Source organism: Cheilinus undulatus, linkage group 6 (genome assembly GCF_018320785.1).
Source record: "Cheilinus undulatus linkage group 6, ASM1832078v1, whole genome shotgun sequence".
Classification (NCBI taxonomy): Eukaryota; Metazoa; Chordata; class Actinopteri; order Labriformes; family Labridae; genus Cheilinus; species Cheilinus undulatus.
The window spans coordinates 26,669,133-26,687,711 of NC_054870.1; the positions used below are offsets into that span (position 1 = coordinate 26,669,133).

Below are 18,579 nucleotides of genomic sequence, written 5' to 3' on the forward strand. Positions count from 1 at the left end.
TAATCTTGTGGCTATGTCAGCTTTATTTCTTACATTAATTGATCCTGAACAAGTGATCAGTTGCATTTTACAAGTTATTACACACCCACGTTTAATGCTCTTGCAGCATGATGTGAGTTTTTAAATCTTTACCTAACCAGCATTGTGAGGTAAACTCAAACTCACCTGAGGGCAGCCATGTTGGAAATACTCGGGGAATGAATGCGAGAGTGAAATCCAGGTGAAGAGGTCATGATCCTGTTTGGGTGACCGTGCAAAGCGCTGTAGTGGAGAGGTGAGCTGGCACCAACAGTACAACTGCACATGAGCCAAAACAAGGGAAGGGTAAGAAAACATGCAGAGGGACAGAGATACTTCCAAAGGCCAACCAATGCCAAATCACCAGTTGAATCATTTTTATGCTCTATATGCTCTAATCAATGTTTTAAGCTTATTTTTCTTTTTGTTCAGTCTGCATGCATGCATTTAATTGAACTTCAATTCAAGTTGACCAGGGTTCATATTTAGGTTGTTTTAGGGTTTATACATTTATTAGTAAAGATGTCTTAAGTTCTTCTCATGAAAAATCAAAGCTAAAAAGATATTGCATATCAACTGATGTGCATTATGCTTCAACTGGGAATACATCTAAAATGCAGAATAAAACTAAAAAAGAACATTAAAATCTCCACAGCCTAACAGAAAGTCAATTATCAACAGTCCAAAACTTAAAGACAAGTAATTCAAAATAATATATGTCAAAGAAGGCAAAATACCATTATTTTAGGAAGCTTAGAATATAGATCATTTTGCTTTAATGCTTTATAGTTCAGTAACAGCTAAAACATCATCACAAGTTGAAATACTGCTCTATCAACTAATCAACTAGCCCTCAGACTACTTTTATTACCTTGTTCCAGATGTCAGACCACTCCCACCAGGTGAGTCCAGGCGTGAGATGTTACGGAGATGAGAAGTCAGCACCCCTGATGCCATCAAACCCAGCGGTGTACCAGCAGGCTCTGATGAACAGCGCAGGACTGTAGAACGTTCCTGATGGATGAAAGGCTGGAGGTTAGGTTAAAGTCTCTGTGTTAGCTCAGGCGTGTGTCTGTTTGATCACTCACATCATGTGTGACTTTGCGCAGGGCCCAGACGGAGTGAATTCCCTGTACTGTGTCATATGAGATAACCAAAGAGGGCTGACAGCAGCTGAACACAATTTTCATGTTGGCATCAGATGCATACTGAACACGGGAGCCTTCAAACAGACCTGGAAAACAAACGCATGAACAGAATCAGTGGGGAAAAAAAAGAAATGGTGACTTCCCAAAGTCAGAAGGAGAGAGTGCGTCCTCATACCTGTTGGTTTGCACACTACTGGTGCGATCTCATCTAGGGGATGCAGCATGCTGAACACTGTGGGCAGAGGTTCCCTGAAAAGACAAATACCTTAGTGTCTTGGTTGTCTGCCACATGACAGAGGCTTTAAAGTGTGTCTTCACTGAACTAAGCATTTGTTTAGTTCTGAGCACAAGTTTTATGAGCTTTAGTCTATGCATATGTGTGTGATTGTGCAGTGCTGCTGTTTACCCTGGGGTACTGATTTGAGAGTCACTTGTGTTTTTCCGTTCTAACAAAAGTCCAAACTTTGTTGCCCAGACATTTGAGACCTAGAGGAAAAGAACAGGGATACAGAGGGCACATTTTTACTAATGTTAAGTTTTATAACTGACAACATTTTTGGAGGGACTAAGCTGTATTTTTGTCAGTGTTTTTGATTCTACACAAGAAGCCAAAACACATTACTGAAAAAAAAGGTTGGAAGAGGGTCACATGGTTGTGACTTGACATAGCTGATGATAGGTCAACACAGCATAGGTTGTTAGAGCCAATCACAGTCACACTGGCTGTCTTTCACCTTGTGAAATACAACTTTTTCACAGGATTTAGTTGGTTCCTCACCTGGAAGGGCAGTGGTGAGATAAAATCCTTCCCAGTTACAGTGTGAACGTTAATACAGCTACTCTGGACAATACACACTGTCTGCTCTACTTCCTCCTCTGAAAAGCAAGAGTAAAATTAGTATACTTCTTTTTGAAATTCAGTGGAACTATAATGCAAAGATTTAAATAATACTGTACCATCTTTTTTGTTCTGAGGTACGGCAAAGTTACACCATAAGGCCTGAAAAAACAATGAAAGTAAATGTCAACTTCTTCACTGTCGTTACTTAAAAAAATGTACAATATATGTCCTGTGCATTTTGTCTTAGCTACATAATTTAGTTTGTTTTTTCAGACCTGCTGCACTGGGCTATCAACAGTGAAAGCTTTGTAGACACTGGAGGCCTGAGTCCGACTGCCCTGGCTCCAGATCACCACAGTTCCTGCTGCATAGAGCTCCTCTTCAAACTCCACATCCTCCTCCCTGACTCTAATACAGCCCTTTCTAAGCTGCCAGCATTCCTGTAGATAAAAGCACAAGGAATACATAACACAAACTGTACTAAGCTACATAGTATTTCTATTTTAGAACTACTTTCATCAGTAAAAAGGAAATTCAAAATAATTGTTCAAAGCAGCACTGTATTTTACAGCTATTACGACAAGTTTTATGATAATTTCAGATACCAGGATTTTCAGAGCAACACAACAATGTATCCAGAAAAAAGAACAATCTAACAAAGAACTATCTAAATCAAATTTTTGTTGGACTCAACAGTCATCTTCATTCATGTTTTACAAATATTCACCAGCGTATACAAAAAGTCTAATATCATGCATGCTCACCCTGTCTCTCTCCTGCAGACTGACTTCCTGCAGGGATCCCACCAGGCCGGCAGCACCATCTGAGGACCAGAGCTCGGAGGCAGGCTGGAGTTCTCTGAGCTGCAGGTTAAAGGCATTTGGATGGTCCCTGCAGTGCTCACGGCCAAATGGGACAAACGACTGCAATTCCCCTGCGGCAATCATCGTGGCTGTCTCTTCATACACGACTTCCGACATGAGTTCCAGATATCAGCATTATTTCTAAGATCGATGGGGGAAGAAGTAAAGAAAAAAAATTAGAACTTTTTTGCAGCCTTCCCCTTATCTGTGCCTTGCAACAATAATCCTGTCTGAGCTCTGCAGGCAGCTCCTTTGACCTTATGGCTTGGTTTTTATCATTGTCAGCTGTGAGGCCTTATAGAGAGAAGTGTGCCTTTACAAATCATATCCAATCAATTTAATTTACTACAGGTGGATTCCACTTAAGGTGTAGAAACATCTCAGCCAAGATTGGGAGAAATGGGAGGAAGATGGGCTGAATTTCAACTTTTTTGCAAAGGGTTTAAACACCTATGTAAGTGTGATAATAAAGTTTTTCTTTATTTTTTGTAAATTTGCAAAAAAAAATCTCAAATTGGGTTTTCACTTTGTCAAGATGGGGTACTGGGTGTAGATCAATGAGAATAAAATTGTTTTTTTCTTCCAACTCTAGCATCAGGCTGCAATAATAATAATAATTATTATTATTTGTTATAGATATAACAAAATATATGTTTATAGATAACATAAGCGCATCGTTGTGATGTATTTGAACTTAAAACAATGACATATGTCATTGTTGATATTATCAGCACACTCATAGTAAAGCTTTTCTGGGCTGACAAAGTCTGCCAAGGTTTGAAGTGCATGGCGCTGGCTTCCTTGTGGCATGCCATCAGCTACGGCATAAGCCATAACACATATCACATATGTCCATTTTTGGCAATCAAATTAACTCCGTAAATTGTTTTATTGTCTGATTGTTGTTAATCAATAAATAAATATATCAATAAAAGAGTAATCATTCATAAAGTTAATAGACATGCGTTTTTAAACAGTATAGAAGTTTACAATATGAATATTTGATGGTGTTAAAGCTTCCAAATTTAAAAAAAAAAACAAAAAAAAAAACATTTCTAATATAATTAAAGGCTAACGCAAAAACACATTAATCGGGCGGACTTGACTGTGATAGGACATACTTTTGAAGTGCATACTTTTGGCCGAGCTGAACTTTAACTACCGCAAACCAAGCGAAGCAATCGTATGCCCTCACTGTTGGTGTCTACATTGCTCGAATCAACGCAAAATACAATATACAAATCAGCAGCTAACCGATTTTCATCATTGTTCATACTGTAAAAGAGCTTTGTTTAACTCTAATAAATGCTATTTGCCAGCAGCTAACTGGCTTTCTACTCAATCGTAAGCCCAAAACAAGCCGCACTAGCTGATGGATACTGTCTCAGCATTTTGTAAATTAATCGTTGTGACCAAGGGGCTAGTTATAAAGAACTTTTAGCATTACTATCGCCTACACCTACATAGCACAGCTACTGTCACCGGCTTGACTAGCATGTTAGCTCATGTCATGTTTAGCTAGCTCTGTGTGAGAAGGGAAACACTTAGCCGCTAACCTGATAGTAAGGAATATTCTGGCTCTTGTCGCTGAGTCCTTTTCCTTCCTTTGTGTGAGTCTTTCTTGAACACAACGTCAGCACAAGTCCCAGCATTAAAACAGATCAGAAAGGGTGCCAAACTGTGGATTTGGCCACAGCAAGTTTTCAAATGAGCGCGGACATCTTTGCTGTCCCGACATCCTCTTCCTCCTCCAGTCAACCAGTCAACAGAGGGGGCAATGAGAGGACAGCGCTGATTGGCTGCAGCCATCCTACAGCTTCCTGGGGGGATTTGCACCAAAGGAAATAAGCTGCATCAGGAAATGTGTGGCTTTTGTCTTGAATAAACATTTCCTGATGGTGATAGATCGGTTTCTTTCACGGCCATAACCACTTGTATGTGTCTTTTCAAGTACCAACTGCACCGTTATTCGTAACTGATTATACTTAATTACCTAGAGGGGAATTTAAGCATGGTGAAAAAAGGTTTCCAAGCCTTGCAGAGAGGCAGGGCTGTGACAGCAGTCTGCCATTGAACACACTACTCTGCCTGGTGAAGGTCTGTTTAGAGTGTGGCGAGCATTGTGCGGGATGGAGAGTAGTTAATCCAGGGTCCTTCTCTCTGCCAGAGAGACTAGCTCAGAGCCAGCTTTCTTTACTAGTCTGTCCAGCCACACTGCATCCTTCTTCTTTCTGCTTCCTTTCATACACACTAAAGCAGTCTTTCCCAAACTTCCGTATGCTGTGGCCCACTCTGAGAGATTGCAGCAGTTAATCCAACACCAGTTAAACTATGACAGCGGTTGTATACATCAGACATAATATATGATTAAAAAAAGTGTCAGCGTTTAATTACTTATGGGACTTAAAATAATAATGTTATCAAGTATTTTCTGAACATTTAAAATATTAATTATGTTGTTTCTTGTTTTGTTTTGTTTTGTTTTTTGTTTTGTTTTGTTTTGTTTTATTTCTATCATGACCTTTCACAGCCCATGTATGGTACCTCTGGGGCTCACGGGGACGCGTGTTTAATCACTTGAATAGATTAAGTTGTTTCATTTTTTTAACTTAGAATAAGCCTTCTATCATGCATAGTGAGGATTCCATTGAATCCGCCTTATTGGATTTTTGCATTTGCATGTTTCTACAGTACCAAAGAAGGGACAAATAACAGAAACATTTTTTAAATTCGACTGGTGACATGGTGATGACCAGAGATGAGCAATGTAATTAAGAAAAGGAGAGATGTGATCGTGTTCTCTTGTGTGGTAAATTCCAGGTAAAAGCCAGGTGCTCTCAAAGAGTGAAGCTTAAATTGTCATTTTTACATTAGCATTTTCTTTCATTTTTATGGATATTTATTAGATATACCCTGAGCTAGTAGAGGCTTTTTAACTTAATCCTTGACTCGAGCGAGCCAGAAGATAGCCCAGGTGGCTTTCCCTTTTTTGACCTTGTAATTAAGAATCTAACTGTTTGACGGGGGCAGAAACAAAGGACAATCTTTATTTATCAGACAGTTCTACGCACTGTTTTTACACTTTTTTAGACAAAAATTCGAAATTAAAACACCAACAAGTCTTTGGGCAAAAATGATTCTGTTTGACCTAAAATAAATAACTCATAATTTTTTTTTCATTTCACTATAAGTGTTATTATTCTCCCAAAATCTTTTTTATTCCTTGAATTACTTTAAATAAGTAGGGGGGCAATTTGGTGAAAACATTTACAGTTGTAACAATGTAGATCCAAAGAACAAAAAAAGCAACAATTTGGCTCACAGATATTGATGTATTCACAAAAATGCTGAAAATTGTATTCTTAGAACAATGTTAAAAGTACTTTTTATAGTACAGTGAGTGCAAAAACTCTTAAAGGTAAAAAACAAAGATCTATTTTCTTTCATTAAATCTGGCTTTAAGAATTGCATTTCCAGGTTGTTACCAGCAAGGCCCAACTGTTTATCACTTTTTTCTTTTTGCATTAATCTATCATAACACCAAGCTTTTAATTGTCAATTCATTTTTATATGTATTACTAAAACAAAGAGTCAAAAGCTGTTACAATACTTGGTTCTCTACAAATTTATCAAATCTCTTTTATGAGTACAACCTGGCATGGGCAAAGCCAGAAAAACTAATCAGACCTCTGACTCAAACAACAGTACAATATACAGTCAAACCAAAAATAAATAAATTAGTAAATAAAAATCAGTTACTTTCTCAAACCTCAATCTAACATTTTCCATCTGAAATTTGATGGATTTGATTTGGTGAAGGCTGTTTTGCTCGTTATTTGATACATTTCATGTATCCATTTATCTGAAGATTAATAAAATAAATAAACACAACAAAAAATTAAAAACCCTAAAGTTCACTTGACTTTTAGTCTTAATAACATCATTAAATGTGGGTGATATTATTAAATGTTACTGAGAAGATCACTGTCACCTCAATTAAGAATAAATAAGATGACATTTGTGTGAGGAAGTGGTGAGTAATTACCAACCTCTGTTCAATGTTACACTAAGAATAAGCCTGAGGCAATAATTACTATTTTTTATTATACTATAAAGTGATAGACATACAAAGGGTCAAATACTAAATATAGAAATACTGAGGAAAAATAGGATACTGAAAGATATAGAATATAGTAGGATATCAAAACATAAACCTCCTTTATTTGCCAAAATTACACTCATAAAGGTTTATCCAATCATGATTAGCTCCTCTTTAGAAATAGAAATGTCTGATGCAGAACAACATGTTAACATTTTTATTTATTATTATTTATTTTTTGGATATATTTTTGGGACTTCTTGACAGTGGATAGAGTACAAACCTGGGTAGAGAGATGGAGGAATTACATGCAGAAGAGGAACCACAGATCTACCCAAGCCCCCCCACTCCGAGAACCCTAGCCTCAGGATGGGGCGTGACCAAACCACTAGGCCATCTGTGCCCCAACATGCCAATGTTTTGTATGTCAAAATATCTTTATGAATAATTCCTTCTTCATTCTACAAATCAAAATAAGAAAAAGTAGGTTCATGAAAAAAAGCCTGAAAATAAAACAAGGATTCTAAGCAGCCCAGGTACAGATGGATGTGATGGATGTTTCACAACAACTTGATACAATCTGACTGAGTTAACTCTCTCTTGCAATATCAATGTAGTTCCTGGATGGTGTGAGTGTGTCAGAAAGGGAAAAGAGATTTTTTTAAAGACAGAGAGAGATGTTCTTAATATCTGAGAATATTAGAAAGATTACATTAAACAAAAAAAATAACTTATATGTTGAAATTTGATTTAAATGTTAGTACTGTTTTAATTATTCAACACATTTTGTATGTTTTTGTATGTTTTATACTCTCAATTTTTATCTCATTAAAAAGCACTGATTGAATCTGACACCAGTATGGTAGGAGAATAGGACCAGGTCAGTATTTCACAACAACTTTCCCACAACTAAAACTCAAAGCAGATAGATCATCTAAAGATAAAGATGCAGTGTTTTGTCCAGGGGTACAAAAAACAGATATACAAACTACAAATCCCTTTCAGGGGCTTCAGAAATAATCTTCTGCTTTTAAAATATAGGGTTACCATTACCATAAGTTGATTAACTCTCTGAGACCTAGGCTGTTTTTTAACCACTATGCCTTGTCTGGACTTACTGTCTTAAAAGAGCTTGTAAAATATCAACCCCGTGGTGCACAGCCAAGCTCTGAACATTCTTTTTTTCAGGACAACCTGGGCTTTAAGAAAATGTGTGCTGTGGTAATACAATTGAATTTTTTAAATTTATGGAACAATAAAGACAAAAGAGAAAACATAACAGAAGTTAAAACTAAGATTTTTATGTTTCACACACAGTAAATGCTAATGATAAAAACTTTTTTGCACAAACTCGTTCTCCCATCTCCCAGGAGACCAAAAAGTGAAAAAAAAATCCTTCTGTTACAAAAGTTCATCAAAATATTAACATATTTACAAAAAAATCCTTGCACTTCTTTGTATTGGCTGTATTTGTGCCACTATTTATAGCCGTTTCTGTCTGCAGTGACACAGAAGGCCACATCATAGGCTCTCTGTCTCTCCTCCTCTCCATTAGGATGTCTCCTGCATGTTCAGAGAGGAAAGATGTGCACATTTTGATACAACATGTCTCTATGAAGGCCCAGCTGACCATTTGTTGTCCCAGCCTGCCACAAAGCATTGTGGGACACAAAATGGCTAACATTAGCCACTAGCAGCAGGAATGATTGAAAAATGGATTCAATCATGAATAAAAAGACATTGATGTCAGAGTTCCGGGTTTGAATTTAGTCTTTAAATGCCCCATTAAGTCACCCATGTTCCAGGCTCACTAGGAAAGCCTCCATGAGGGCTACAAAGGCGTGGATAGCGTCATTAGAATGGCACAATGTAACCTGTGTTTCCTCTTGTTGTTAACGACAACATTGGTATCAGAGGGTAAAGGTGAACACATAAGGTAAAAATGCTTGCATGTTATTTTGTCATTAAAATAAGCAGTAAGCTTCCTTACTTTTCCATTATTTATCATTTAATATGTCCAAACAACTTGTAAATTTATAAAATGTGTTGGAACGTTGCCCTTGTCCTTGCTTTTTAGGGCACAATAATGTGATTTACTTCTTGGGATTTAAAGTTACAGAAATGATAATTCTAGGAGAACAGAGCATATCTTGCTACTTCAAGGTGTAATGCACTTGAAAAGCTAATACATAGTGTCTTGTTGACTTTTATATCAGTGTGTTAAGTTAGAATAATCTTGCTTACAAAAGAGTAAATTCATGTTTGTAATATATCTCGTTTAAAAAAATTAAGTGAAAATAACTTAAGCATCACTGTGACATTTACATATTTTTGTGATACAGCTGTAATGACGTAATGCATAGAGCTGCAGCGCGGAGTGATATGAGACCTCCCGTGTGTACATTGTGAGCCTCGTTGAGCATGAAGTGGTAAAGACTCAGTTTGCTCTACTCCACAGTGTGTTTATTGCCTTACCCAATAATACTTCACATATTGTCTGATGGAGAAATTGTTTTTGTCTTCCCTTTCAGAAAAAGGACACTGCCCCTTTAAGAGATGTAAACAGAGGAAGAGACAGATTCTCTGAGATTCTGTGAAACAGAGCTGAAACCGGCAGAAGCATGTGCTGAAATGTGGGCAATTTTTTTTTTTATAAAAGTTGCAAAAACTGAATCAAAACTTGTCCTTGAGGATTCACCTTAAAGGCGCCACAAAGGCCTCAGGGGACTTCAGAAGGTTGACGAGCTTTAACCTACAGCAGTAGTGTGTGCAAAATTTTCGTGACAATATGAAAACTCGCTCTAGCGAGAGTCATGCGTGTGCCATCAAGAGTAAATTAATGTTGTTGAATTGACAGGACACCAACAGTCTACCTATTAGCTTTGATTGCAGCCAGGTCTTTTTGGGGTCTTTATGTTTTTTGTTGGTGTCAGTTTATACAAACAGGTGATCAATAGTGATTGGAAGGGACTCTAGAAATGCCACTATGGTGATATGGGAATATGGCTGGTTAATGTTTTTTTTTGTTGTTGTTGTTTTTGTTTGTTTGTTTGTTTCAGAAATTCAAAAAATTAATTCATGAGTTTATATTAAAAAAATGAAGTGCAACGTTTTTCAGGTGCAATTGGGAATATTCATGCTGTCGTTACTAAGACAAACAAATAAACTTTACTGTAACTCAGCAACTGACATCCATATAACCATGACAGACACCTCATTACACTCATTTTGCTGTAGCAGGTTGGCTGCTTGAAGTGAGGTCATCCTGCCATAGCAGGCGCTCAGATTTCATTACAGCAGGGCTGCTAAAGCAGCCTGAGCAACAACTGTCTGTGGTGACGCACTGCAGCCGAGCGAGGAGGGATGATGATAGTTGTGCACTCTCGGGAAGCAGTTATTGTCAGGGAGAAAAATGGCAAAAATTCTCAGAGTGAATGCAAAGGCAGAATCTGCACAGAGAGGATTCTCCCACGGTGTTTATATTTTCAATGTTTTTTCCTCTTTAAGATCAAACCCCAAAGTCAGAAATTAACTGTATGGTCATTTTTAGTTGTTAATCAGTAGATTAGTAATTATATATACATAGATATTACATATTCAAGTGGAGTTTATTAAAACAGACCCATAGGCTTCTGTAAGAAAATTAAACATCGCTAAAGCCCTTTTATTTTTCAGTCAATATACTACAGTATTTTTCTGCTTTTTTCTTGATTTTTTTTTTTACTTTTTTCATATAAATGTGATTTGATTACAGTGGCTCTATATTAATTCCAATGATACCTACTTAAGTCTACAAACTGGATCAAGACCATCAGGAAAATGATGTCTTGTCTATAAAGTTAATATTAATGCATGTCAAGGCATCAACTGGGTTTGCTGCCAGACAAAGGGGCTGACAGCATGCTGCCATAACAGCACATAAAGGATAAACATCAAGGTTAGACTTACATTAATATTAAATGTGACCATTATTAATTATTGCACATCCTGCTGTCATACCAAGAAACTCTCATGACATTTTGTCATGTCAAAGCTGAAGAGCACAACTGCTTCTGATAGCATTCAGGTGTGCCGGTGGCTGAGTGTTCACAAAAGCGACAGTAAAGGTACCACCTGAATGGAATGCAGCCATTATGAGGCCATTACCTGAAAACGGGTGAAAAGTTAAAAATGTAACTGAGCATGAGCTAAAAAAAAGGCTGTGTGTCAGAATGGAAATTTGACTCCTAAAGGGTGACATTACACTTTTTCTCCTTACATAAAGCTTTCAGATAACACATCACACAAGAAAAATGGTGGCCAAGGAAATAAAAAATAAGTCATTTTAGATAGAAAGGATGGATGGGTGGATGGATGGATGGATGGATGGATGGATGGATCGCACAACAAAACCACTGTCATAACTTTTCTGAATGTCATTTCTACTAACTTGAACCTCAAAGACAATAAAAGCAAGCTGACAACCAAAACAAACACTTTACTTTAAGTACACTATATGTACAAAAGTATTCAGCTGCCTCACCATTACACCAAGTAATGGTAGTTGGGTTTATACACCTGTGGCAAATGTGTCTGATTGGAAAAACCTGATTTCAATCATTAAAAGGTGTGGCCTAAAACTTTAGTCCACATAGTGCGCTTCAAAGGCCCATACAACGGACATTGTAGACATAGTACTCAATAAATGAATGATTAAAACGCTACTATTACCTGTCATTTCATTTTGTAACATTGCCAACATCTTGTTTTTAGATGTTGCATGCAGATTAATGGGGAATATAAATCTTGTTTGATAGGCTGTAAATGCCAACAAATATCTAATTAAAGTAGAATGTTTGGCTAGTTTGGAGCATGTGCTTGTTTAGTCCATATTTTAAAGATTACATTTATTTTTGATATAATCCTTTCACTTCCTGAAAATTTGTAATCTAATGTCATGAGGACTGAGTTGACAAGAAAATTCATTAGTAGGTGTATAGGATCATTTTCCTGAGCAGCATACTCAGATCAGTCCCCCTAAGAGACACGCCCAAGTGCATCATGAGTATGGTTTTTGCCAGTTGATGAAAGCTAATGATGGAAATATGACTGTGAGTGTATGAGTGTGTGGGGCAAATCAAAGTCTCAGGATGACATTGTCGTACGTAATGTCTGCTGTGGGGCTGAACCCAGGCTAAATGTATTTATGTGTTTAGTTAATTCAGGATGCAGTGAAGAGCCCTGCTGGTCTAATTGATCTGTGCAGGAGGCCACAAACTGAAAACAAGGCCTCCATTAAAGGAACCCTCAGGGACCTGAGGCCTGATGAGTTGTGGAGTGTAAGTCTGTGTATGTGCTTGACGGAAGAAAAAACTAGATGCAATAAAAAAGATGATACAATCTCTCTGTGTGTTGCTGTGTTAGAAATCATATCTTTGACCAGGTAAAGTTAGCCAGCTCCAGCAAATCAACTGGATGGTTTGAAGGATATTTAGAGGTAGTGGATTTTGGGTTAGGATAACTTTCCATAACTGATTGAATGAGATGGACGAAAATATGTAATTTAGTTTTGTGTGGTTTAGTTGCAGCCTATACTGTACCAGCAACAACCAAAGCTCACAAATGCACATGGATTAATTATATGTGATATGCATGTACAAATCTTCAAAAAACAGCTATTCATAGTGTTTTCATACATGCACAAAACACAAAACTGCCTTTTCCCACAATTCTTCCAGCCAGCCACTAGGTATGAAGATGAGCTGATGTAAATACACTGCAAGAAATGTTCATAGAATTCACCAAGAAGGGTGGAATGGGAGGGCTGACGATATATCCTGACAGCAATGACCTGCTGGTGCTGTCTTTGTGCATGTGATGAAACTGCACAATTTGTGTTTTTTTGTTCAATGGTATGTCCTATTTCTGACTCAAAGAATTGTTACGCAGCTTATGTAGCTCCATTAACTGCCTTAGTTTTGCAGATAATATAGCTTAATAGATAACATACTTTAATGTAGCTAAAACTAAGCTCACAAAGGAGCTATGTAAGCTCGGCATCTATGTTGTCTTTGTAGCCAAGTTAGCTTTACCTAAATTTGCTTAAGCTCACATTGCTAAAGCTACTTTGCCAAGGTAACAGCTTCTTGTCTGAAGGAGATAATGTTCAGCTCACGAAGCAGCTAAGCTACTTAGATACATTATCTATGCAGCTATGTTAGCTTTAGCTGCATTTGCTAAAGTAGCTACACTGGCTTATGCCAATTACATAGCTCAGGAAGCTAGCTTCAGCTAAAGCTAACAGAACTAAAGCAAGCCACGATTCGTGTTTTTCTGCTAAAACAGGTTTTTGCATAATTCAATCACAGATTAGATTTTTTAACTGTTTCTCTAATTTATTTATGAAATATTGCTTAGTCTGTAACGTTTGCAATGTGGTTATTTAGTAAATGCAACTGCCAAACTTTGTTTATGAATAAAGTTGAATTTTATTTTAAATTTAAAAACCGGAAACATGTTATGGCCTTTCCTGTCTGATACTAGCCTTGCAAAACAGATGGATGCACCTGTTTCCTTGTTTTTCACTGGCGAATCCATCTTGCAAAGCTCCCGGCTGAAGCATTCGGCCGGTTAGAAAGTGACAGGACCAATCCGCGACCAGAGGCAGTTCTTTTAGGCACAGCAGAGTCGTGACGTAAACAAGCAGCAGCAAGACAGGCTACAATTAGGAGCTTAGCGTGGACGCTGCTGAAGCGTAATTTTTACCACAACTTGACAACAATTCTTCGTTAAAAGAACAAAGAACAGCAGTGAGTTGTTTTCTTTTCAAAAACGAAAAAAGTTGAGTACTTACATGTCTATAGTCGCCATGTTTCGCATTATTCCCCGAAGCTGCACACACACAGCTCGATAGCTGCTACGTCACGTGTTTTGTTGCTCTAATTGGCCCGTAGAGATGTGACAGACAGAACGTTCATCCAATCACACTCTGAGTTTTTTTCAAAGCCTCTGCCTTTTCTCAGACGTTTCCTGTTGAAGCTTTCCCAGATGGACGTGTGAAACACGTCCATCTGGCATGTTAGGTTAGTCTGATACAGCATCTCAGATAAACGGTCTGCAGCCAGACTCCTCTTACATCCTGACTCCTGAACATTCCTGTGATTTTAAAGTACTAACCACCTTACCATCCTACCGTCTCTCTTCTGTACAACTAAAGAAAAAGGTTAAGCAACAAAGGTCATTCTAGTCCTTGAAACAGTATCTAAAAAAAAAGCCCCCTTTTAGGGTCCATATAGTGGGTATTCTTGTTGAAAAATAGTTATATCAGTAATATCCAGCAGTGTTAATTCTGACAGAAGGAAATGATGGTGTGAAAATATCATGTAAGTGGTGGTCTGATGGCTCACTACTAGTATTATAGTCGTGTCTTGACTCCCTAATGAAAAAAAAAAACACACATACATCCACAGAAGGACCTTAAACGGACATTTCTTTGTGTTGACTGTCCAGTCTCTAATCAAAGCTAAGCCAGGCTAACAATAACCATTGCTACTTTCATTGAGATGAGACTGTTATTTATTACTTCATGTAGTTAATAACAGTAATTAATAACAGTCAGAGTCTTAACCAAGTAGTGAATGACAAGTTAACATTTTGATACAAAATATTGTTTTTTAGAGCTAACAAACAGAAAGTAACCAGGATCTTTGTCACCTTCAACAAAAAATTACAACCAAACAGTGAAAATGGTGGCGACAAAATGTCCAGTAAATGCTATTAACCAGGACATCTGTGAGGAAGTTCAGTACACACAATTGTGCTGAAAACACATCACTTTCATTACAGCATTAATATTGCTCATTTCCCAAATTTCATCCGGCCGTGTTGACCTCTTGCCTTCATTTTCATCTCTGAATGCAGCCTGTCTCCTGCTGCAGTAAACCAGGTTTAGCTGTCAGGGGAGTTTAGCTGTAATTTATGAGGATAATCTGCTCTGGTTGTGGATGGCAATCCATCACAAAACCCAACTGAGCCCACATTGAGCCAGGAGGCGAGGAGGAGTCCCTCTAGGGAGATGAAAACCTGTTTGACTAGGCACCTGTGACGACATTTCAGATGAACGTAAAGGCCTGTCATTTGTCTGTGCAGGGATGTCATAATACTGTCAGCTCTGTGCGTTACAGTATGAGTAACTTCTCTTCAAAGCAAGGGGAGGAAGTGACCACAACACACAGTGTTTGTGCAGTGATCCATATTCCATAAATGTCTCTTTTTTATTGAAGCCTGAGCAGCCAAAGTGAAAGTTTTCAGCTAGGCTATCACAAATCACGCACTGATTGTTTTCTTTTTTCTAGGAAACAAAAATGCTATCCCATGTAGGTACTCAAGCTGTTAAAATGAAAAAGAGCATGTTTGCTTTTACCCAGAGGCTTATAACTTTGATTGCAATGCTAGCATGCATCAGTGGTGTCAGGATGACTCAAGCTTATTAGTAAAGCTAAAAATCTTAGGTAAAAAAAAAGTGTCTTTCTCTGAGAAAATGATGTCATTTCTCCAAGGGGACATTATTTTCTGAGACACATCACATACATCATGTCCTATCATATCGTATTGTGGCATATTGTACTGCATCACACTGCACCATACAGTACCGTTCTACATTGTATTGTATATCGCATGGTACTGTATACCATGTATCTTACCATATTTTATTGTATATGGTATGGTATGGTATTCTATTAAATTTCTTATCTTGTTGTATCTTTGTATTGTATATGAGTGTTGCATTTGGAGTGGGAATTTACAGGTCTGTGGGATCCAACGCAAGTCTTGCAGGAGTGAGTGGTTTTGACATTGCTGCGGGTGGGAGCGAGCGGACAAAAATAATTTGTAAGAGGAAGCAAGTGTTTGCTATGATGGAACCAAACAAATGATGTAAAAAAGAGTTTTTATACTGTTCTTTTACAACAAAATCACAGCGATGCAAGTCTGTGAAGGAATTTTTCATAAGTGACAGGGTAGGAAACTGGACTTTGTTGAAACACAGAGCTGTTAAATGAAAAGGCACCTCTCCATGTTCATATTAAAAAGATAACACAGGAGATGTGTCATGTTACTGATGGAAATTGTGGTCTTATTACTGTTATTTCCTAGCTGAAGTTCCCGGTGCTACGTTATCATGTTAGAATCTAAATTTCTCTCCATGCAGCCAAATGGTGTGATGCTGTTTTCAGGCTCCACAACAAATTGCATGCTCTAAAACTTGGTAAATAAGTCAAATGGCACAGCTTTAATGCTCCTGTTTTTGTGAGTACTACACAATAATGGGAGCACTGGCACGCTGAGACACTGAGCCATTATGTAGTTATTTGGGGGAAAACACTCCTTTCCATGCTAATTGACCTGATTGCTGTCATTATCTAATGATGAGGTTGGTAACAACATGAAATAAAGATTAGCCCACTGTCTGCTAGAGCTGATGGAAGTGCTCACGCCAGTGTTAATTTTGGCAGCTATTTTTAATTTTAGTCTTAGTTTTAGTCTTTAAATGAAATGCATTTTAGTTTTAGTCACATTTAGTCATTTTTATCTTTTTTAGTCTACTTTTAGTTGATGAAAACTCAAAACATTTTAGTCTAGTTTCAGTCCATAAAAAGTCCTCACATTTTAGTCTTTACTTTTAGTCCAAGCATTTATTCTCTTGCCTAAATCTGGTACCAAACCATGGTAGTGGGGTCCCTGTTTTCTATAGCTGAGAGGCAGAATAGATACAGCTACATTGTTTTTTGACAGATTTATCCACAGTGGAGAGATATCACAGAGTTTGAATGTCTAATGAAAACTAAATTACATTTTAGTCTAGTTTCAGTCATCTTGACAAAAAGTAAACTTAGTTTTTGTCAGTTTTAGTCATCACAGATCTATTTTTGTTAGTCTTTGTCTAGTTTTTGTCACAGAAAAAAAGGCTGTCAACAAATTGTTTTGGTCATAGTTTTAGTCAACGAAATTAACACTGGCTCACGCTGTGTTTTAGTGACACACATATTCCCAGAGATCAGAAAACAATTTCACCCCTGTATGACTTCAGCATAAATGATGTGTAAATAGGGCTGGTAAATATTGCTTTGACATTACTGAGCCATAACCAGGATTAAGATCAGTTTGTGGCTCCCAGTTGCTCTTCTGTCAATGTGCCGCACCTTTACATATGATGAAGATGTGAATGTTGCATTTTTTTTCCTCCTTTATTCAGGGAGGAAACTTTGTCAAGCTGATGGTAAATAAACACATTAATATTGCTAATTCTTTAATAAGGCCCACTGTCTGTTATTCTGAATATTTAGCATGGATTCTTAGAATACATACAGGATGCAGGTGAGAATGGACACACCTGTTGTGGGTGCAGGGAAAAGTGGATGTCATGTGCTGTGGAAGTGGGCGGTGATGACCAGGAATCCAGTGGAAGCAGGCAAGAGAGGGATTAAGAAAAGAGTCCTACACAGGGCACTATCACATATATCGTGTTGTATCATATCACGGCATTATTAACTTATGGTCTAAAAAAATTTTGTTCAAAATAACTGCTGACACAACTGACAAAGGGTGAGTTGCATGTATGGCCACAAACAAACTTTAAACACACTCTTCATCCAGTTATCCAGCACCCAATGATGCTGCAGAATCAGTGATGTTCTGTTTCACTCTTCTGTTGATACAATAAATATCTCCAGCTACATCAGTAGCATTGATTTAAAGGTAAGAGGGCTCACAGTAGCCAAAGACTCTCTTACTTTGTCCACTGTCCTTGATAAATTAAACATTACACCAAGACTGAAGCAGCAAACTTCTATGGAAATTTCTGAGACAAGCTGTCATGATATTTTCTGGAAAATTTTAGGGCGTCATATATGACAAAGGCTTAATACTGATTAATTTATCTCTGTAAACATAGAAGACTGCAGGGATAATGTATTATCGTGGGCTAACCCGGAAATTAGCATCCATCCAACAACAAAGCCATATGGGATTTTCCACGGGTTTTTGGATTATTGCTTAAAATCGGCTCTGTGGCAAAAATAGTATGTGACACAATTTTTATTAGTCAAGATAATTCACAAATGAATAGTACTTTCATGACTTTCTCAAGTGTAAATGCAATTGGCCAAAGTAATAAGCAAATTTTAGACTGTAAAGGAACCACACCACTGACATCTGATTTCAGTCTCAACACCACATTTGCAGACTTGCCTCTTCCATGAAAGACTTTCTTTGATAGTTTGACAGAATAAATGCAAAGTTAGAGTCGGAGTAGTTTGAGCACACAACCCATACGATGAAGGATGGACTGGTAGAAAAGTTGACGTACTCAGCATGGTGACATTAAATGTCCCTCACAAACTCTATAGCCACTTGTTAACAGCAACCTTTTGTTAGATGTGAAAAAGGTTCAAAATGTATTATGCATTTTATTTCTCAGAAAAAAATGTAAAACCTTATTAAGCTAACTGAAAACTCATTCAACAGACACATAGACTTTAAGACAACAGAATCAAAAGAGCTAAAATGCTAATCCATTTCAGTATTTGAGGACTCATTGCTGCAGCAGTGGATTGCAGTGGGCTCTCCTGATTC

At 37.5% G+C, this 18,579-nt stretch overlaps 1 protein-coding gene across 1 annotated transcript in view; it reads right to left on the reverse strand.

Annotated features, from left to right (window-relative positions):
- Window positions 1–4,597, reverse strand: part of anapc1 (anaphase promoting complex subunit 1) — a 69,794-nt gene extending 65,197 nt beyond the window's left edge. Inside the window, exons 1-10 of the mRNA XM_041790186.1 lie at window positions 4,427–4,597; window positions 2,772–3,011; window positions 2,283–2,447; window positions 2,124–2,166; window positions 1,945–2,042; window positions 1,573–1,652; window positions 1,342–1,415; window positions 1,107–1,252; window positions 890–1,032; window positions 166–297 (exon numbers count right to left, since the gene is read on the reverse strand). Of these exons, the coding sequence (XP_041646120.1) occupies window positions 166–297; window positions 890–1,032; window positions 1,107–1,252; window positions 1,342–1,415; window positions 1,573–1,652; window positions 1,945–2,042; window positions 2,124–2,166; window positions 2,283–2,447; window positions 2,772–2,987 (1,097 nt within the window). The 5' untranslated portion in view covers window positions 2,988–3,011; window positions 4,427–4,597. The remainder of the gene's footprint in view (window positions 1–165; window positions 298–889; window positions 1,033–1,106; window positions 1,253–1,341; window positions 1,416–1,572; window positions 1,653–1,944; window positions 2,043–2,123; window positions 2,167–2,282; window positions 2,448–2,771; window positions 3,012–4,426) is intronic.
- Between the last annotated feature and the right edge of the window lie 13,982 nt (window positions 4,598–18,579).